Source organism: Pelodiscus sinensis, chromosome 1 (assembly GCF_049634645.1).
Source record: "Pelodiscus sinensis isolate JC-2024 chromosome 1, ASM4963464v1, whole genome shotgun sequence".
Lineage (NCBI taxonomy): Eukaryota > Metazoa > Chordata > Testudines > Trionychidae > Pelodiscus > Pelodiscus sinensis.
This window is the reverse complement of record NC_134711.1, coordinates 205,002,811-205,024,574: the sequence shown is the minus strand read 5'-3', so window position 1 is coordinate 205,024,574 and position 21,764 is coordinate 205,002,811. Positions and strand designations below refer to the sequence as shown.

The 21,764-nt window shown below is 40.6% G+C and overlaps 1 protein-coding gene and 1 non-coding gene across 4 annotated transcripts in view; both read left to right on the top strand.

Annotated features, from left to right (window-relative positions):
- Nucleotides 1–21,764, top strand: part of POLA1 (DNA polymerase alpha 1, catalytic subunit) — a 317,285-nt gene that overhangs the window by 30,774 nt on the left and 264,747 nt on the right. For all 3 annotated transcript variants that reach the window (XM_075913285.1, XM_075913286.1, XM_075913287.1), the window contains exons 13-24: nt 766–840; nt 2,891–3,029; nt 9,781–9,938; nt 10,349–10,433; nt 11,992–12,053; nt 12,790–12,879; nt 13,876–13,992; nt 15,239–15,414; nt 16,361–16,490; nt 16,946–17,065; nt 19,783–19,879; nt 20,848–20,972. In XM_075913285.1, the coding sequence (XP_075769400.1) occupies nt 766–840; nt 2,891–3,029; nt 9,781–9,938; nt 10,349–10,433; nt 11,992–12,053; nt 12,790–12,879; nt 13,876–13,992; nt 15,239–15,414; nt 16,361–16,490; nt 16,946–17,065; nt 19,783–19,879; nt 20,848–20,972 (1,374 nt within the window). The remainder of the gene's footprint in view (nt 1–765; nt 841–2,890; nt 3,030–9,780; nt 9,939–10,348; nt 10,434–11,991; nt 12,054–12,789; nt 12,880–13,875; nt 13,993–15,238; nt 15,415–16,360; nt 16,491–16,945; nt 17,066–19,782; nt 19,880–20,847; nt 20,973–21,764) is intronic.
- Nucleotides 20,305–20,439, top strand: LOC112547624 (small Cajal body-specific RNA 24). Its single transcript, XR_003091386.1, has one exon.

Genomic DNA, 21,764 nt, shown 5'->3' with positions numbered 1-21,764 from the left:
CAGTCCCATTCCTATATTTCTGTTTTAGATGGGTAGAAAATTTTCAGTGGATAGCCATGGTGTGTGGCGTGGTAAAGGCAAAGGCATAACCTGTGCATGCGTGCGTGCATGCATGTTCTTCTGTAACAGCTATGCAGTGACTGTCTGACTCATTCTGAAGTTCAGAATAACGAACTGAAGGGGAGTTTTGGAAGTGTGCCTAGTATAGAATAGGGATGTCAAGTTGGCTCCCCATGAGCACCAGATCTGCTTGCCCTCTCCCCCCAGCCCTGCATTTCTGCCTGATAGGCAGCAGAACGGAGAGTGAGGGGGACAGGTGGGAACTGATGTGAGGCACCAGCTTTCAAGCCCAAGCTCACCGCTCACAGAGGCTGTTCCCGTCATAGACCAGCTTCCGCCTGTCACCCTGCGCAAATTCCCTAGTATAGAACTAACATCCCTAGTATAGAACAAAATTTTAATGAGATGAATTTTTAATCAAAGCAAATGAGATAAATGGTAGGATATCAATAAAAGGTCAGCAGCATGATCTCTTGATACAGGGACAGTAGCAACTTTTTTTAACCATTTAAAAATATTAACTAGGTCCTAGCTGCTGTGAAGAGAGCAATATGAGAGCAGACAAATGAGTGTTTGTCGTGTGTTTGGGTGGGTTTTATTTCTCTGTTTCTTCTGTGGGGAAGAAATAATATTAAATACACTGATTTTTTTTTTTAATTATCAACGTATGCTGCATATAATACTCAAATTCTATTTTTTTCATAGAAAATAGAAAAGAATTATGCTTTTGAGATCCCAGATGTTCCAATAAAGTCTGACTACCTAGAAGTTAGGTACTCGGTGAGTAAAGCTAATCTGACTAGTATTCTCATCACTGGATTAGTTAGTTCTATTGAACTTCATATTATTTACAAAAATACATATTAACAGAATTTTTTCCTTTAAAATGTATGGCTATCCCAACTTCGTAAAATATAAACTCTTCGTTTTTTATTTTTACATTTTTGTGATTTGGAGCTTATTTTTTCATTTTTGTTCTATCATTCACGGGCTGGCCAGTCCCTGCTACAGCTACTTCTTCACAATGAAACTGGTAGGCTGTGTTTACACTGGCATGAATTTCCGGAAATGCTTAAAACTGAATACTATTCCGTTTTCAGTTTTTCCGGAAAAGGAGCGTCTACATTGGTAGGCTGCTTTTCCGGAAAAGCCCTTTTTCCGGAAAAGCGTCTGTGGCCAATGTAGACGCGCTTTTCCGGAAAAGAGCCCCGATCGCCATTTTCGCGATCTGGGCTTTTTTCCGGAAAAGACTTCTGGGCTGTCTACACTGGCCCTTTTCCGGAACAGTGTTCCGGAATAAGGATTTATGCCCGAGTGGGAGCAGAATAGTTTTTCCGGAATAGCGGCTGATTTTATACAGTAGAGCGTCATTGCTTTTCCGGAAATTCAAGGGCTAGTGTAGACAGCTCGCAGCTTATTCCGGAAAAGCGGCTGATTTTCCGGAATAAGTGGCCCAGCGTAGACACAGCCAAAGTGAATAACTAAAATATTTTCAATCCATTTATCATAGATCTACTAAAGCTTTCTATGTATCTCAGTGTTAGTTGCACTCCCAAAAAATAAACCATGAGGGAGTTAAGACAAAAATGTCTTTCATTAATATTTATTCCTGTTTAATTGGACTTACTTTGTTTTTTAGTTTTTTGTTTGTTTCTGTGTCTTCAGCCTCAGTTAAATAATTTATTTAAGCCTGTGTAACTTTTAAGTACTGACATGGGACTATTCCCAGCCCTAAAATATGGCATATGCTGACATGTATTGTGATAGCAGAGCATTTGTGTGGAGCCAGTTTCACCGTTTGTATGGGCATTTCGTGAAACTCTGAGACTGGAAGAATATTCTTCAGAAATGAGGGAAATGCAGTGACAGACGCACATGTTTCTATCCCTGTCTCAGAGACCCTCTGGGAACATCTAATTTGAGTCATTTAAAAAAAAATTGACTAGATTTCAAACTGACAGTATTTCCTTCTAACTATCTTTTGTTAATTGCTGAGAAGGGAACATTAAAGGCACCATCTTAATGTGTTCAGCCACTTTGCAGGTATTAAGGTCATATCAGAGGGTGAAGTAAATGGATGTTAGCTGCCCAAAATGCAGCTTTAGCCCTTCAGGAGCATTCAATTCTTATTGGTTTGTGAGCAGTGGATGTAGCTGGGAAGCTGTCAGATGCATAAAACTATATAATTAACTTGCAGTGTTTATTTAAGCATTTTCTATATTGAAAATGTTGAGTTATCAGGGTCATGGCTGATGCCAGCACACTCCTGTTTCCCTTAGGGGCACAGAATTTGGCATATACATTTTTGGATCAGTTTCTTGATTTATGTGTAGGTTTGTAGAATTCCAGTTTTGATTTGTTTGTTTGTTTGTTATTAATTTCAACAGATAATGTGGGTTTATTTTTAAGCATTTTTTCTATTTAAATTTTCACAGTTATGGAAAATTGAGGAGGGTAGATAGTTGTCTAATTACAGTAAATATTGAGTTTCAAAAACTTAAAGCTTTATAAACCATTAAAACACAAATTGTCAACATATGTCAAAATATGTAAAGATCTTCAAACCAGCAAACAGTAATTGGTTTTATTTATTATTGGCTAGTTTATAACAAGCCTAATTCAAATTCAGTTACTGATGGGAATACTTTTTTCATTGGTAAAATTGATGTTTGTAGACATTAAAGCAATAGTTTGATACTCGGGTTGCTACAATATTCTGATGTGATGGGGTTTCGCTTGTAAAATTGACATGGTTCAGGACGGTGTGGTTTGTTTATACTGCTGCTTTTTTTTAATACAATGGCTTTTCTCTTTCTTTTAATTATGGCAGGCTGAATTCCCCCGGCTTCCACAAGATCTGAAAGGAGAGACGTTTTCTCATGTATTTGGAACTAACACTTCTAGTCTGGAACTTCTCTTGATGAGCAGGAAAATCAAAGGACCAAGCTGGCTGGAAATAAAAAATCCACGTAAGAGGATTTTCATGTCACATACATAATAGATTGTGGAAAAAAATTGGAAAAATAAATTTGGAGTGGGAGATGAGTTGACCACTATAGTTCTAGCTAGTGACTTCTTTTGTATTAGAAGTCCTGGAGGGCATTATTATGAGAAGCGATGTTTTAAGCTTTCATAAGCATGACCTGTTAGAATGCAATTTATTCTGAGAGTCAAGCATAGATTTGCCCAATTGGTCTATTTTCAGCATTGACAACTCTTGAGTTAATTTCCCCCTGTGCATTCCTCTCCTCTGTCCCCCCAGTTCTGTGAACTCAGTTTGTTTTGTGCTCTTTGGGCCCTGGTGTCACAGAATGTCACTTGTTATACTAAAATGGAGGTCACCAACTGGTTGATCGCGATCGATGGTCGATTGTGGCCTCCCTAGGTGTCGATTGCTGCAGCTGCCTCTCTTTGATCCAGCCCAGTTGTAGTGTGATGCAGCCTTAGTTCTGTGAGCATCTGGGTGAAGCAAAGAGGGGCAGCTGCCCAGCCAGCTGGCCGTGGGTTCAACCCACCAAGGCTGCATCGTGCTGCAGTTGGGCTGAAGTGCTGGCTGGGGGGAGGGGAGGAGAGGAGAGGCACGGTATGTCCCTGTCTCTTGTCTCTTGCCCCAGGAGGAGGCAGGGCTGGGCTTGCCCCGCAGAGCCAGGACTGGGCCGCCAGCACACATGGTGTGCTGGGGGACTGGGCCATGCCACGCTATTCCCCATGGGCTGTGTGTGGGGTTGGGGAGCCCCTTCCCCAGTGCCTTGCTGCCCCCGGCTGGGCTGGAGCCAGCCCTGGGTAGCCCCGGGAATGGGTTGATGCAGGGGATCAGGCTGGGGTGGGGATCATGGGACTGAAGGAAGGTAGGTGTGTGTGTGTGTGTGTGTGTGTGTGTGTGTGTGTGTGTGTGTGTGTGTGTGTTCGCGCGCGCGCGGGGGGGTGGGGTGGATACAATTTTACTTTGCAGAAGCTGCACATTCCTTTACTCCCTACTTCTTTGCCTCTGTCCCCAATTAGCTATTTGGCTGCATTCTCACCTTTTCACCTTTTCTGTGTTACTCTCCCAGGGTATGTCTACACTACCCCGCTAGTTCGAACTAGCGGGGTAATGTATGCATACCGCACTTGCTAATGAAGCCCGGGATTTGAATTTCCCGGGCTTCATTAGCATAAGCGGGGAGCCGCCATTTTTAAATCCCCGCTGCTTCGAACCCCGTGTAGCGCGGCTACACGGGGCTCGAACTAGGTAGTTCGGACTAGGGTCCTATTCCGAACTACCGTTACTCCTCGTGAAACGAGGTGTACCGGTAGTTCGGAATAGGCACCCTAGTCCGAACTACCTAGTTCGAGCCCCGTGTAGCCGCGCTACACGGGGTTCGAAGCAGCGGGGATTTAAAAATGGCGGCTCCCCGCTTATGCTAATGAAGCCCGGGAAATTCAAATCCCGGGCTTCATTAGCAAGTGCGGTATGCATACATTACGCTCCTAGTTCGAACTAGGAGGGTAGTGTAGACATACCCCCAGGCCCCTTCTGCTCCCAAACTCCCTCTTGTACCCCTACCCCTCATCCTCGCCTGCCACCAAACTCTCTTCCAGACTCTGCCCTCCTCACCCTGGCCTACACCCCACTTCCCGCCCAGATTCTGTATCACTATCCCACTCAATGGCAGCCCTGTCTCACACATTGAATTCCTCATTTTTGTTCCCACCCCAGAGCCTAAGGGGGTCCACAAAATCCACTAACTCTGGAACCCCAGAAAAGTAAATCTGGCCTATGGGAAGCCCTGAACTTCAGTCCTCCCTGTCCCTTCCCATCATCCTGTGTGGGCTGGAGTGCCAGAAAAGTGAGGTGTCTCAGTTGGGGGCCACATCAGTGAAGGTTGGGGGTTTTGGGAGGAGTTGTTTTTGCTTCTCACTTGTGTTTTCTCCAACTGATTATTCTGTGGGTCAGTGGCCCCCCCCAACCCCAAAAAAGATTTCCCACCCCCTGCCATAAATAAAGAAAACATTGAAATCTTTTTGTTGGACATAATATTTTACTTTGTTTAAAATGACGTTTGATGTACTAACCTGAGAAAGTTAAAATGCTTAATCTGTTTAATAATTTAAATTAAACTGTTCTCCCTAGCTGCAGCACTAGCAGAATGTCTCGGGTGTAATTATGTAATTAATGTTGAGTTTCTATTAGCAATGGGTAGGTTTGGAGAGAGCGGAGCCTGAAGAAATGGGTGGAGTCTCAGGGACGAGGTAGATTCTGGCTTGCCCTGACATTTAAATACTGGTTCAGCTTTCTCTAGTCTAGTCCATACATCTGATATGGAATCCTCTAAATACTGACACTGTCAACTGAGGAACAAACAATTGTTCTCATTATTCAGTTATTGGTGATGGAAGTTCTCTTCTCCTGTACAATTTTTTTCTACTGAGAATGGTTACGGCTGGACTGCAACGATCGATTGGAAAAAGATACGCAATATGTGCTCCTCATTTTGTGGATCTTTTTCTGATACTTTTGTCGAAAGAGGCTTTTCTGAAATTTGGCCCATCTAGACTGGGCCAAGTTTCGGGAAAAAAAAACCCTCTTTCGGAAAGAGGAATATAGGGGCTTCCAAAAGAGCGCATTTGCTCTTCCGCCAAAAAAAAAAAGCCGAAGAGCAAATGTGTTCCCCGGATGCAGCTGAGTTTTTTTTTCGGGATATCTCCAGTATCCCAAAAAAACCCTTCAGTCTAGCTGTACCCGAAGCTTTATCTGGCACTGACTCAAATGTCAAAGTTCCTGGCATGGTCATGGAATGAGAGATCAGCACTAGAGACAGAAGAGAGCTTTTCCTCACCACACCTCATTCCCTACCCGGGGCCACTGGAATCCTTCAACTCGTCGCTCTCCAAGATTAGGAGATGTTTCACCCCTATATAGACCAGAAATGCTCATTTCAGAACCACAGCTTACCCAACATGTGATTGGGAGGGGCATAGCCAACTGTATCCTAAATAGCTAACCATATGCATTCCACTATGGGCTCGTGGGGGTGCACTTTCCAGAGTCTTTAGAAGGGATCTCTTCCCAACTGTTGCGCGGATGTAGAAAGGCTCCTTCAGTGACCTTAGTTTCAAGACCGCCCGTGGAAGTTCTCAGGGATGGCAGTGGATGAAGCTGAGTCAGGTCCCGTATCACAGGACCTTTACTCTTCAACTTCTCCCAAATATACATCATCATGTCCTGTGAAGGGTAGTCTCTTTGGCCCTCATACCAGCTCCAGATATTGCAAAGCTTTCTAACAGCTGCTATCTTGAATTGTTGATGCCTTAGAAATTGAGATCTCTGTGATTGTGGAGAAGGCCCATAAATTATTTTGCTTTCTTCTCTTTGGGCAGTTTAGCAAGGTGCATAAACAAAAGCATTTTGGAGCCAGCTAACGATCTTTGGCTGACATGTGATATCCTTGTCCAACTCCAAAGCAAGGGTGGCGAGGAGAGAAGATGCTAAATTTCATAGAGGAGCTTTCAAGCCATTTTATATATCTCTGGTCCTATGGGCCAAAGTAGCTAGCCAGGCCTAGCATATGCTACTCCTGAAAATAGTCTTCAGAAAGTTTGCTCACTCTTGAAGCAAAGTTAATTCCTGCACTTTGCTTCAGTTACATATAGAAATTATTGAGCATTGTTCATTTAGTATGACTTTTTAGTATGGGACAAGTAATTTCTTTTTGTGAACATGCTTCCTTCAGAAGTGAAGGAGAAGTTAAATGTCATAATCTTTGAATAGCAACTGGTGGCAAAATCATCTCTACAAGTGGCTACAGACTTTTTTCACACTGCAGCTTTATCTGTGGCTTATGGCAGCTACAGTGGAGAGGCTTAATGACTTGACAAGTCATGCGTCATGCATCACAAAAGCGATCACAGAACATCATGGAAGAATTTCCCTTTGAGAGTACAGACTTATTTAGCAGTTGAGCAGATGAAATGTTGCATTCTCTGAGAGACTCCAAAACCACATGACATCTGAAATACTCAGCAATTTCAATCTCAGACCATCGTGTCTGTGTACTCTTAACAATGGGCTACTAATTATCTTCTGAGGTGGGCAGGGATGGTGTCCCTAGTTCTGTTTGTCAGAAGCTGGGAATAGGCAACAGAGAGCGGATCACTTGGTGATTACTGGTTCTGCTCATTCTCCCTGGGGCACCTGGCATTATCCATTGTCAAAGGACAGGATACTGGGCTAGATGGACCTTTGCTCTGACACAGCATAGCTATGCATATGTTCTTGTGCTTTTATGAAGACGAAACCCATGTATGCTCCAGTGAGCCTTCCTGCTATAGTCACCAACCACATCCTTGAAACACCAGGTTTGACATAAAGGTTTGACAAGCATCACAACCTAGTCAGACTAGAACCATCTCTAAATCCTGTCTTTGGATACCTTTTACTATTGTATCATGTTTGGACTGAAATAGCCAACAATAAATGGGTATTAGAATTTTTCTGTAGGTATGCTATGCAATTCCAAGCTCTGCTGTTTCTCCATTCCCTTCCCCATCTTTCTTCCGTGACCCTTCTGAGAATGTAATAAATAATAAATGTCTTCCCTGCTTCTCCTGGGAGTGAGAGGATTTAGGAGTCAATTTATGATGGCTTCTCAACACCACCTTATCTCTGTGGAATATTGTGCAAGGAGGTTTAGCCATGAGAATTTGAAGTTCCCTGAGGGTGTGTCTATGCTGCACCCTTAGCTCGAAATAAGCTATGCAGTTTGAGCTATGCAAATTGCATAGCTTATTTCAAGTTAATTTTGAAATTTGATATTTGGCACTGTGTACACAGTGCAAAATTTTGAAATAAGCTGCTATTCCCTTAATCCTTGTGCCACGAGGTTTACAGGGATGTTGGAATAGTACGCCTGTTATTTTGAAAGCTATTTTGAAATAATGGGCACACTGTGAAGACATGGAAAAGGCTATTTCGGGATACCGGAAGTATCCCGAAGTAGTGCTGCTGTCTAGACTCACCCTCACTCTCAAGATAGCTTTCTGTCATCCCTGCTGCATCAGAAAAAAGGGTAAGCTAGCACAGAGTAATCAGAAGAGAGTTCAAAGGAAAGGCTCAAAAGTACAATATTAAGTAATTTAATGTCAAATTCTCATGGCCAACCTCCTTGCCAACATTCCAAAGAGATAAGGTGTTGAGAAGGCATCATAAATTGACTCCTAAACTTGTTTCAAACTTTCATTTTAAATGAATCTATTAATCTGCCCCTTTTTCCTTCCAAAATCACACATCAGAGGAGAAGCAACTTCATATTTTGGATGCACTGAAGGTTTTGCTGTTACCTGATTAGGACAAAGCCCTTGATTAAATAATACTCTTGCCTTTTTTTGTTGCTAGAAGTAGTGGTTCCAGGGGACATGCCATTTTTTCCCAGAAAAACACTAAATGATCCATTTAGCCAATTTCATTCTTCTGTCATATGGCTGATATTCCTTTTTCTCTAAATATCACAAGTCATAGGAGTAGTGCTCAGGCTTGTTTAGCATGCAGACAAGGAAGTGTCACAATATTGCAGAACTGCAAGGCAGCCATTTGAAATAGTTTCCTTGCTTCAGTTAAACAGTTATATCCTTGACCTGGGTACATGAACAGATCCCAAGTTTGGGAGGGCAATGATTTAAAATTGCTAATTAGTTAGTGGAAGTGAGGACTCCTCAATCCCATCTTCCAGATACGGGACTGTCAAGCAGTACCCTAGAGGTGGTATAAAATTATTGGAGATTGCCTACCTCCTGGAGCTGGAAGGGACCTTGAAAGGTCATTGAGTCTAGTCCCCTGTCTTTGTAGTAGGACCAAGCACCATCCCTGACACATTTTTGCCCCAAATCCCTAAATGGGCTCTGCAAGGATTGAACTTGCAACCCTGGGTTTAGAAGGCCAATGCACAAACCACCAAGCTATCCCTCCCCCCAGGTAGCCAAATGGGCAAATGTTCAAAAAATTGAAACAGTTGCTTACCTTGTAGTAACTGTGTTTTTTCAGGATGTTTCCTCTGTGAGGCTACTACAATTTGCCCTCCTTCCCTGTTTTTTCAGAGTCTCCCTTAAATTGAGATTCTCAGGCTATGTCTAGACTGCAGGCTTCTTTCGAAAGAGGCTCTTTCGAAAGCATCTTTCGAAAGAGCCTCTTTCGAAAGATCGCGTCTAGACTGCAGGCGGATCTTTCGAAAGAGAAATCCGCTTTTTCGAAAGAGCACCCAGCGAGTCTGGATGCTCTCTTTCGAAGACGGCCTCTTTACATTCAAGAACGCCTTCTTTCAAAAGAGGAGCTTTCGAAAGAAGGCGTTCTTCCTCGTGAAATGAGGTTTACCGCCATCGAAAGAAAAGCCGCGTTCTTTCGAAATAATTTCGAAAGAACGCGGCTTGAGTCTGGACGCAGGGGAAGTTTTTTCGGGAAAAGGCTACTTTTCCCGAAAAAACCCCTGAGTCTGGACACGGCCTTAGTGAGGGAAATGACAAATTATCATGGCTTTTTTGCCCATAGTTTGGGGACGTGCGGACATGCATGACACTGTTGCAGTCCAACAAATGCTGTCATTAGATTATTTTTATCTTACATGGGCATGTAGAGAGGGATTCATATGGACAAAATGGCTCTGAGAACCAGTTATTGTAAAGTAACCATTATTTTTTTCCCAATCATGATCTCATTGTTCTGGTAAAGTGGCTTATTTGTTTCCATAGAGCTCTTGACTCAGCCTTTCAGTTGGTGTAAGGTGGAGGCAGCAGCACTGAAACCTGACTTGGTGAATGTACTTAAAGATCCTCCTCCACCTCCTCCTCTTGTGATCATGTGTCTCAGCATGAAGACAATTCAGAATGTGAAAACTCACCAGAATGAGGTAAATAATGAGCTTTGTTAATGAGTTTGATTTTTCCTATGGCATATGCTAAATAAAAATTAGTAATTGGAAGAACTTCACCAACCAGATATAGAAATATCAGAATCCCTCATGAAGTGGGGTTTCCTGTCTCCATCTGGTTCTATGTTTAATAGCAAAATCAAGTAGTAGCATTTCTTGAATGGTAGCTTCTGCTACTCAAGATCCATAAAAAATGCTGAAAACTTCATCAGTTTGCAGCTGAAAGTTGCCTTTTTTGAAAAAGGAGGAGCAATTGGAAGAGGCTGCTCAAAAGCAAGTAAAGCGATACAGGGAAGGGGCTATTTGATGCTGTTAACCTGATGTAAATAAGATTCATATAAGAGTATTTGTTACCATAATCTTTCTTTCTTTTTTTTTTGTTGGTGTAGGTCATGGCTATCTCAGCTCTAGTCCATCAAAGATTTTATTTGGATAAAGCACCTCCTCAGCCTCCTTTTCAGACACACTTCTGTGGTAAGTTAATTGGAGCAGGTTGTGGGTAGAGCAATTTATATATTTGCTTCATTAACTTCTCTTAGCCATTTTTAAAATAGATATTAAAGAAAGCAATTTGAGAGAAGTGGAAACAAGAATGTGCATGTGAACATTCCTTTTCCAACTGTCTGTCAGCGGTAATGATATAATGGCTGAGTGGTGGAGAGGGGAATGGATTTTGTGTCTCTCCCCTCATTTCCCTCCCTATTTTTAAACTTAATTGATACTACATTTACTTGGTAGAAATCTTAGGGTTTCACTATGAAGGCAAAGTAACATCCTTCCAAACATCCTCTGTCCCCGTTTCTATCTTTTTTTTTTTTCTCCTCTAACTTTGTTGTTTTAAAGAAAAAAATATTTAATTTAAAAATTAAATTTGGACTTAAGTTAGTTTCCAGTTCAGTTGGAAAGAAGCAGGACAGCAATAGATTCAGTTGAATTGCTTTTAATATGGCTGATCTGAGATTTCAAGGCAGTAATCTGAAATAAGAAATCCAAAATCTTAAAACATGCACATCTGAGCCTGTGGGTGTAGTCAACTGGATTACCAACTTAGAATGCCTTTACATAGCCCCAGGTCCCAAGTGACGATGATGATTAAGAGTTTTGGATGCTCATAGAGGCAGCTGTTGAGGAGCTAGCATGTGAACTGCCAGTGTTCCATGACAGTCTGAGAATTGCTAATGGCGTATAATCAGTATTTAGGCTTAAAGGAATTTGATTTTTGTTGGTAAGTGTCATTTTCATCATACACACAAATAACAAAAACATTTCTAACAGTGATAAAAATGTATAGATAATAAAGAAAAATACTGCTTGGGAGCTTACTAGGGTATGATTTATGGATATTTAATTTCAACATTTTGATATGGGATATTGACAATTCATTTTTACTGGTACAAAGCTTTAACTTTTTGAATCTTAATATCTATGGTCATTAAATCATTATTGCCTGATCTCCCCCTTTTTTGCATGATCCCTCCCCCCATAATGTCCAATAACTGTGAACATTCAAATACATAGAGAACAAGTGCTTAAAAATAAGCTGCTGTTATCAGTCAATTATCTAATTCTGCCAGCCATATATCTGATAGCTTTACTTTTATTTATTGCTATTTTCCTTAAATCTGAAAATCAAGAAGCATGTAATTTTAACTTTCTTTAAACATAGATGACTTTTTTTTTATAGAAATTCCTGCCAAAAGCAAGATACTAGATTAAATTGTATTAGATTTTCTGTTGTTAACTCCTTTAATTTCCAGCCCAGAAAATTGTCTTTTTTTAACCAAGATTAAACTCTTGAATTTAGTTTTAGGGTAGATTATTGACTCTTGGTATAGACTAACCTTCATTTTGTATATGGCATAGTGTCAAGCACACTGTTAGCACATAATAAGATCAGTTGGCATTTCTTCCAGATCCATTGATCCAAAGAATCTTACATTTAAAAAGTTATGCTTAAAAAAGTAACTTCTAACAAACGACATTTTTCATGCTATTTTCTCAAATGAGACCAAACCACTTATTTCTTTTGCAGTTATTTCCAAACCAAATGATTGTATTTTCCCTTATGACTTCAAAGAAATCATTAAAAGCAAGGTAACTTTATTATCTCAGTGTGCAGAATAGAGTGCCTTGTGAGATATAGCCTTTGTATTGTTGTTGACGAATTGTGGGAGAATTTTGGGATGAAGCAGTGGCTTAGTGTGCTAGCTTTCATTTCTAAAAATGTACATATAAACATACCTGCTGATTTTTTCATTACTCGTATTACAAAACTGTCCTATAATTTGGTACAATTGGAAGTTCCAGAGGTTCAGATGGAGTGTTACAGGTACGATTTGAGGTACAGTGGCATGACTTTGTTTTTGTTATACACTATTATACTTATTTCAAGCTTGTTGTATTAGTCTCTTATTTTTATGTGTAACAAAGTCCATCAACATTTCTTTTAAAATGTCCTTTTCATTTTTAAAGAGGCATCAAAAAAGTTTGACAGAATAATAATGTATCCTATTCTTTTTGTGTATGTATGTGATATTATACCTTTGGGTGAATGTTATGTTTAAGCATATGTAGCACTTTCTTTGCTGTTCATGACTCCTAGCAAGGTTCTTGAAAAACACACAAAAGCAAAACAGAAAAGGGCATGTGAGAAGTTTTCTGTAACCATGTACATGAGAACATGAAGCCCTCACTTACAGAGGAAAAAAACTCTCTGCAGTGGTGTATTATTGTTGTCTTGTAATTTGTTTGTGACTGAGAGGATTTTGCATTTAGAAGTTTTAATATTTGTTGGGTCATTGAAAGAGGTGCTCTCTCTTGTTTCTCTTAGAATGCTAATGTAGAGATTGCTGCAACTGAGAGAACGTTGCTGGGTTTTTTCCTTGCAAAGATTCACAAAATTGACCCAGATATTATTGTGGTGAGTACCTACTAAATTAACTTTAATAGATATAAACCAAGAAATATGTTTTCTGGGAAGATGTTAGTTTAATTCTTGATGCATCTGACAAAGTGGGTCTTTGCCCACGAAAGCTTATGCTCCAATACATCTGTTAGCCTATAAGGTGCTACAGGACTCCTTGTTGCTTTTGCAGATCCAGACTAACATGCCTACCCCTCTGATACCTGTGTTTAATTCTTGGTTTCTTTGTTTCCTTAAATCTTTTTATATTATTTCAGTCTGCATCATGATTTTAAATGCTTTAATGATTTTAAAATAGAGCAGGTGTAGATATTTGGATGTGATACTTTATTGCTCCTCAGGAGTGGTACACAGTAACCTCTCCTCAGGGGAGCAGAAAGGTGCCGTTAAAATACTTTTGCACTCCCACTTCCCGAGTTGTGTTGTGTGCTTTCTTGTTTCAGCTGAGGTTTTTTGTGTATCTCTGATCTGTCCAGTTAGTGCTAGATTAAAAGGCATTGTTTAACGATATTTGATTTAATTATATAAAAACACTGCTTTTGTGTGCTATGATAAATTCAAGATGGTATTACAAGGGTGCCATGCATGGATAACTTACATGAGCGATTGAAGGTTTCATGAGTGGAGGGTGAAGGAATTACTTAATCATGTCTTCACATGTGGTTTAAATAGAGAATTTAAGTTGAGTTCTGTCAATAGCTCTGAGGCATGAGAATGAAATTGAAAGAAACGGTATGAACTGTGAACCAATTATAATGAAACAAAGTGTATTTCAATATTTTGCTGAGCAGTGTTGTTAGTGTCAGGACTAATGAGTACTGTGAATGTATAAATTCCCTCAGAAGAAAGAGAGTCCAGTAAGAGGTATGCTGATGATGCCATCAATTAGATTAAAAAAAATACAAAGGGCAGAGGAATTCTAAATACATGAAAGTAAGTCCTTTAATTTGCATTTGTTATAACATTTTTCTCTTGCTTTCTTTTTGTGGCCAGGGTCATAATATTTATGGCTTTGATCTGGAAGTGTTGCTGCAGAGAATTAATGTGTGCAAAGTCCCTCACTGGTCCAAAATAGGTCGACTGAGGAGGTCCATAATGCCAAAGCTTGGGGTAAAAGATTGCTTAAGTCTCTCTGAAGTTCTTTTACTTTGTATGTGATTAAAATGAATTAATTTAGCTAATGTATTTTGAATTCCTCTCTGATGTATTTTGACTGTTGGTCATGCTGGATTTCTTGTATCCCATTTCAGACATAATGAATGTTTGTATGACTATTTTATTACAGTAATAAGCTAAACTAATTTTCAAGTTAGGCAAATTTAGTTTACATTTTTCAACTAGATGGTGGTAATGACAGATTAATAACTGTAATAGAGAAAAGATGTCTTTGTCTTTTTGTCTAGTGCAACTGTATAATGAGGGGAAAATGTGGCTTGGATTGATTGGTGAATCATCCCATAGAGAGTAGTTAAATTATATTTCACTAGTTTTATTACGTTCTTGTTCTGAGAACATGACATTCTGAATACTTAACTACAGCATCTCCCTTTTACATAGCTTTTTTTATAGGCCTATGCTTTTATCTATTTTCATTACAACCACAAAACACTTCAGTGCTTTATTTTTTTTCTTTTTATAAAGAGTTTCCTCCTTCTACATAGACATTCTCTTTGACATTGGAAAAGATAGGAGAAAGGCAAATAGAAAAATCAAGGGAGTGGAATTATTAGCGTCTTTTGAAATTAGCTATAAATACAATTAAAATATTTAATTACGTTGATAGCAAAAATTTCATTTTAGAAGTTAAGCGTTCATTTTTGTTTACCTTCTCTGGTTGTTTTTCCCTTTACCACACTTCTTCTTCTTTTTGGTTTTAACTTCATTCTCTATTTTCCCTCACCCCCACGTTTTTGTCCTCTTCCTCTGTTGTTTTTACGAGTATGTGCTGTTAAATGCTAAAATGCTTATTAGTTTGCAAAAAATATGGTATTACAAAATAATTCAAATTCCATATCAGATATTCATTCTTAGGTCCTTTCCTGCAAGCCCATAGGCATGTGCTTAATTTTACTACTTAGAGCTGTAAAATTTCAGTAAGACTACATAATAGTACAATTAAGAAAATATTTAAGGGTTTGCAAGATTGGGCCTTAGTTGTTAAAGGGAGACAAGTGCCCAGTCCTTGATATCCACAGTCTTCACTGAAATATACCTAATATATCTTTAGTACCTGGTTTAAATGTGTGTTAGTTTAAATGGAAGCTTCCAACTACCTTGAGTGGCCTTTGAATCAGGCCCCATATGTGTATATTTGAGTGTGTGATGTTTTAATTTTTTTTTCGGTTGCTTGTTTAAGGGTCGAGGTGGCTTTGCTGAAAGGAATGCGGCTTGTGGTCGGATGATCTGTGACGTGGAAATTTCAGCAAAGGAATTGATTCGTTGCAAGAGCTACCATTTATCTGAATTGGTCCATCAGATTCTGAAAGTGGAAAGGGTAACAATTCCACCAGAAGAGATAAGAAATATGTACAGGTATATTGCTCATTTTTGTACACAGTTGTGTTTTGAGGAATTTAGTTAGTCTGTATACATAATTTTGTACTTGTTTTATCAAGGAAATGTGGGCTTCAGTAGCAACATACCAATACTTTCAATGTTCTTCCTTTTAAAAATATTTTTAGAAACATTATTTCTCAGAACTCTGCTGCTTGTCACGGTTTAGGACATGCAAATAGAGCAGTGGTCCACAACCTTTAGAGGCTGCCGGGCGCCAGGGGGCGTGGACACGTGCACGCCCGGGGGTGGCCCCCCCATAGCCGCGTGCTTGGGGGTTGGGGGGGGGCCCCCACCTGCAAGCGCCGCGCGCCCGGGGCCGGCGCCCCCTCCAAATGCCGCGCGCCCAGGGCTGGCGTCCCCCCCTCCCCTCAAGCGCCGCGCGCCCAGGGCCGGCGCCCCCTCCAAATGACACGCGCCCGGGGCCGGGTCCCCCCCTGCAAGCACCGTGCGCCCGGGGCCGGCGCCTCCCCCCCCCCCCCCAAGCGCTGGGTGCTCGGGGATGGTACCCCTCCCAAGCACTGCGCGCCCGGGGCGCGAGCGGCCAATTTGCAGCGCTCCGGGGGCCGGCGCTTACCATGTGTCCGGGCCGGCTCTGGCACAGCGCATGCACCACGTGCCCGGGGCCAGGCCAGCCCCGAGCACTTGGTGGGCGCACACAAATGGCCCCGCAGGCACCATGGCGCCTGCGGGCACCGTGTTGGGGACCACTGAAATAGAGAGATGCTGTGAAAAATGTTACTTCAGGTACATTATTTATTCTTTTAATCTTGAATAATTATTTGAAGCTCAATGAGTTTGCTTCATAATTTGCAACGGGTATACTGTAGAGCTATGAGAGCCATGATAAAGAATTTAGGACTATTCTTTAGTAAAATTTATACTGACCTGTTTTATGTTCTAACTTTCCTTTTTCTCTTCCAAGTGATTCTTCTCACTTACTGTACATGCTAGAGAATACCTGGACAGATGCCAGGTTCATTCTGCAAATCATGTGTGAGCTGAATGTTCTCCCACTAGCACTGCAGATCACAAACATTTCTGGGAATGTTATGGTAACTTTTTTTTTCTTTCCTTTCATCTAAAAAGCAACTATTGCATTGTGTCTTCTGTTTTTGGATATGGTTAATACTTAGTCTGTCAGTGCTTGTAAAATATTTAATTATGCACTATGAAGAGCATGCATCCTTTGTCCTTCAAAGAGATGAAAACTACTAGTTAGAGGATATTCAAATTTGAATGATATCTGAGATTTTTCCCTCTAACATTAAGGAGTGTTTTTATATTCCTAAAGTATTTTAGGTGGAAATAGACAGATGGCCAAATCATGTGGTAAACTTCTCACAAACAATATTACATAAACCTGAAAATGGATATTTACTCTATAAAAGCAAGTAGCATATGTGAGAAGACTGTACATAGTTGAAACCTCCATCTTAATTCATTTTTGCACATTGGTATTTTGCTTTCTTTAGTTTGTTTTGAATTCTGTTTGTTTTTCCCTTTATAGTCGAGGACAATGATGGGTGGGCGATCGGAGCGTAATGAATTCCTGCTGCTTCATGCTTTTTATGAGAGAGACTATATTGTGCCTGACAAGCAAGTTTTTAAAAAGCCTCAGCAGAAGCTGGTGGGTCCCAACTAGTATTCTTGTTCTTTCTTCTGTGTGTGTGTTTTTTTTTAGATAAATTCTTTATAAAAACTCTAATCTTTTCCTTTTTACCATTTATTTTCTTTATGAAAACATGATAAAGTAATTGTATCCAATCACAGGAATAATTTATGGTCAGCTCAACAAGAAATTTTTCCAAATCTATGACATAAATTGTGTTAAGGCATGAAGTGAAAAGCTTGTGATTCAGTGGGATACTCTGAATTTGAAAAACACATAAGCTATCTAAGTTTTTACCTACTATCATCACAGGAGCACTTAACTTTTTTCATGCTCAGTAATATCAAGTATCTTTTTTCATGTTTTTATTGGTGCACTTAATGATTGCTTATAGAGACTTTTTTATTTTTTTGTGAACCAATCAGTTTCTTCTTGGTTGAAAAGGCCCTTTTAGATACCAAAAAAGTTTTTAGGAAAAACCTCCTTAATTTCTTCTTTGCATTTTGTGCCAATATAGATGCAGCTTGTGTGCAAAACTGGATTTTTCTTGACTAGCCATGGTACGGGGTATACATGCACCCTATGCAGCTTGTTCTTTGATGGTCTGGAATTTAGCTTGTGCTAAGTCTGGCAGTTTGGACATCAGCTAGGTCTCTTCTTGGTGCCTATGGAAGTGAGAGTTAATCCTCCTGAAATACTTGAATTGCAGGTAAATGGGAAAATCCCATTTCCCTAGCAGGTGCTTAGCCTGCCTGTCTTTTTGGCAAGATTTAAAATAATAAGATGTGAGGCTGAAGCTCTTTCTTCTGGAATGATCCATGTAAGTGCTATTGGCTTCTGAAGAACTAAGCTTCAAGGCCTCTCTGGTCAAGCCTGTATTGTCCAGCTGTTCATCGGGAAGATTAGCCTGACCCTGTCACACTTTGAAGTTGCCTAAGGGCTACAGCAGAGTGGTAGAAGGGATATACGCATTAGCCCTACATTAAATAGATCCCTGTTTCCAGGGTTTACCTAATAAGGGCTAATTCAGAATCAGCAGGACCTTGCTAGAATCAATCAGGTCAATTAAAACACCTAAAGCCAGTTAGGAGATGTCCAGAATCGAGGGAGCAAGGCTAATCAGGAAACATTCTGCCAGTGAAGAACCAGTTGAGACTGGTTAAAAAAGGCTCCCTTTCTGTTAGCTCACTGCACTCAAGGAGCTGGGGAGAGAAGGTGCTCTGGAATGTTTGGGAGAAGCAAACGCAAGCACATACCAGGGGAAAAGAGCCTGTGATAAAGAAGGTGCTGGGGAGGACCATGGGGAAATGGCCCAGGGGATCATAACTGCCATGCAGCTGATACTGGGCACGTTACAGGCAGCTGGTATCGCAGGGCCCCAGGCTAGAATAGGGATGTTAAATTGTGGGTAATTGACTAATTGAATAGTCGATGCATTTTGATTAGTCCATAGGGCCCGTCTGTCTTTGCAGAGTAGAAACCGCCTTACGGCTGTTGCCACACTTTAAAGACGAAAGCACCATGTGGCAGCTGGGGACTCTCCGCTGACCCCGGGCTCCATGCAGTGCTGCCGCTTTGAAATGGCGCCACAGGAGCCCGCTGTCAGGCTCTTCCTGGTGTTTCAAAGCGGCAGAGCCGTGTGGAGCCCAGGGTCTGGCCCCAGGCTCCATGCGGTACTGCCGCTTTGAAGTACCTCTTTCCTCTCCCCGCCTCTTTCTCTCCCCCCCCCCCCCCCCGCCTCTTTCTGACTAAACTGAGGATTGCGGTGAGCCTCTGAGTCAGGCAATCTGCCTGAAAGCTTGGGGACCCACCAACGTCAAGGAGGAGCTTCATCACAAAAGACATTTGCAGCAAAGTGAGGCTGCCACTGGTGATACTGGCGAAGTCAGACATCAAAGTGGGGCATCAAAAATGTCTGCTCTGAGCAATGGAATGGGAGCGGGAACTCAGTGTCCTCACACAAAGACCAGCCCAGGAAATGGAGGGCTTCTCTCACGGACAGAGAGTCTCATATGGTGTCAAGTATGAGCAGAAAGGAGCAAACTGTGGGGCAATGTGCTCTGTTCGTACCGGGCCTGGTACTGGAAGCATGTACTGGTATGTTGACTCCAGCACCGGGAGAACAGATTCAGACCAAGGACATTCTTGGTGCTGAGATGCCCAACAGCAACTGTCACTTTCATGTTCTGATTACAATCAGTTTCACTTTTTCCTTTATTTGCAGTGCCATGTGGAGGCCATGTTTAATTCATTTAAAAAAAAAAAACTATTTGGATTTTTAAAAAATGCAAAAGTTTCTATTAATCTGAAGTGTTAGTTTAACCCCTTCCACTATTTTTGTAAAATAGATTTTGGGTTTAAATTGATTTAGTAATAGTCTTTGAAATTGATAACTTGCTGTCTCTCTTTCACTGGGTTTCTGACTGTCACACAGCATAGACTAGTGCTCTGTGCCCTGGTGATGATTCCTAAAATACTGTGTAATCTTTTGTGATCAGTCTGTTCCCAGAGCAGTGAATCATAATGAAATTTTGTGATAGAAAGAGCCTTAATCAGGATATTGATAAAAATATTCATGTAGTAGATGTCTGTTAGAAAAAACTCCCTTTTTATCTCACTCCTGCCAGTTTTTCTTTTTTGTCCCCCCCTTCCCCAATTAAGCCTTCTAAATTAACTTGATATTACTTCAAGAGAGGTTAGATGTTGAATTTTTTCTTTTTTAATGCCAAATGCAGGTGGATGAAGATGAAGACTTAGAAGATCAGAATAAATCAAAGATAGGGAGAAAGAAAGCAGCATATGCTGGGGGTTTAGTCTTGGATCCCAAAGTGGGTAAGATTTAGCAATCTTATTGCTTGCTATGGTATATCCAGTCGTAAACGTGAAGGTTAACTCCAGCTAAACTATGTAAGTGCTGTAACATGGCTGTTTTTCAAAAAAACATTCAAAACAAGATGCTGAAGAAATCGCCAAATCCCTTCTATATGAAAAGAGGAAAACAAATCCAGAATGATTATAATTAAAAAGGACATACTCTTGAGAAGGTAGGAGAGAAGCAGTTTATCCTTTCTTATAAGGATATAGACACAGAAGTAACTTTTGTGTCTGGTTTCCACTTTGGCAGCTAACGGGAAAAATATTTAATTTGGTTTACCAATATAGTAGTGTATCTTTTTCATGCAGTCTCAAGGAGGAGTTGCTTTTTTGTTTTCTTACACTGTATTCAGTTTGTGGAAACCATGTATATATTTTGCTTGTGGATGCTTACGTTTTTATTCTTTGTTTCACCTGTATATGGTGAAAACTGTACAAAAGCATCCTACAGTAATACAGAAACTATCTGTTTAACCCTGGCAAGTTAAGAGGGTTAGATCGTTCCATTTCTGACAGTCATAAATCACTGGGTAATGGTACATCTTAGTGTTTAGGACTGTTGTTTAGACACATCCCAGAGTGCACTGGTCTCTGCAGTCTGAATCCGAGCTATTTCTCAAGCTTATGCAGAGCATAGTGTAGTCTGACAACACTCAGCTTAGTTTATATGGGAGGCCAAGTAATATGGGAGTGAAGTGTTACTTCTGACACTTGTGTCCTCCCCCAGATCTCCCCTCTTCAGTGTATGATACACCACCACAGATGCATCTTATTAGTTACATTTCATATTTAAAGTTACTGAATTCCACCCTGAAATGGAAATCTTTCATTTGGCTTTAATGGGTGTTGGATCAGGTCCCTAGTGAGGATGTATAATTATATGGCTCCTCATACTGTATTATACTTTCTACTCTATTCCATTTCAGGTTTTTATGACACATTTATTTTGCTTCTGGACTTCAATAGCTTGTACCCTTCAATTATCCAGGAGTTCAACATATGTTTTACCACAGTTCAGAGAGAGTCATCAGATGCACAGAAAAGGGCAGAGGTTTGTGTGTGCTTTTATTAATGTTCTGATGTGAGGTTCAAATCTTCAGTGTGTTTCATGTGACTTGTATTTGAACAACATCATGGCAGGAAACTGATCCTATGTGCTTATCTCAATACTCTCTCGATAAGTGCTAAGTAATCTCCAGACTCGCAAAGAGGACAGTCCTTGCTGCAAGAAGGAGGAAATATACAGAATCACCTCTTTGCTTCCAGTCTTCTGAATGTGCTATCTGCAACTGTCACATCTATTTCCTTTCAGTAATACTCATCATGCTTGCACTCCTGGCATGTTGTTCCATCCCTTATCCTCTCCCATTCAAGAGGATTTAGTGAGGACATAGTTAACCCTTTTTCATGCTTCTCTGAAATTTCTATGTAATCCACCTTTTTTCTTTGGCTAAATACCTTCTCTGTGTCTTGTCATTTTTCTTCCCTGGTCTCCGTTCATGTCATCTTGCATGATACAAAAGGCACTACAGAAATAAACTTGCTATTTTGCCCTTCTTCCATAGGCTTCTATTTGTCTTCCATTTCAATTTTTCATAATTGTCATCCCCCTCTCTCACTACACCACTCCACTCCTATCAATTTTTCTGATTTAATTTCTTCTTACAATTCCATGCAAAGTGCTTTTTCTGAACTTGCCTTTCTTATTCTCCTTCTGTGTGCATCTTTGCGTATACAGGCAGTCCCCGGGTTACGTACAAGATAGGGACTGTAGGTTTGTTCTTAAGTTGAATTTGTATGTAAGTCGGAACTGGTACATATTGTAGGGGAACCTCTAGCCAAA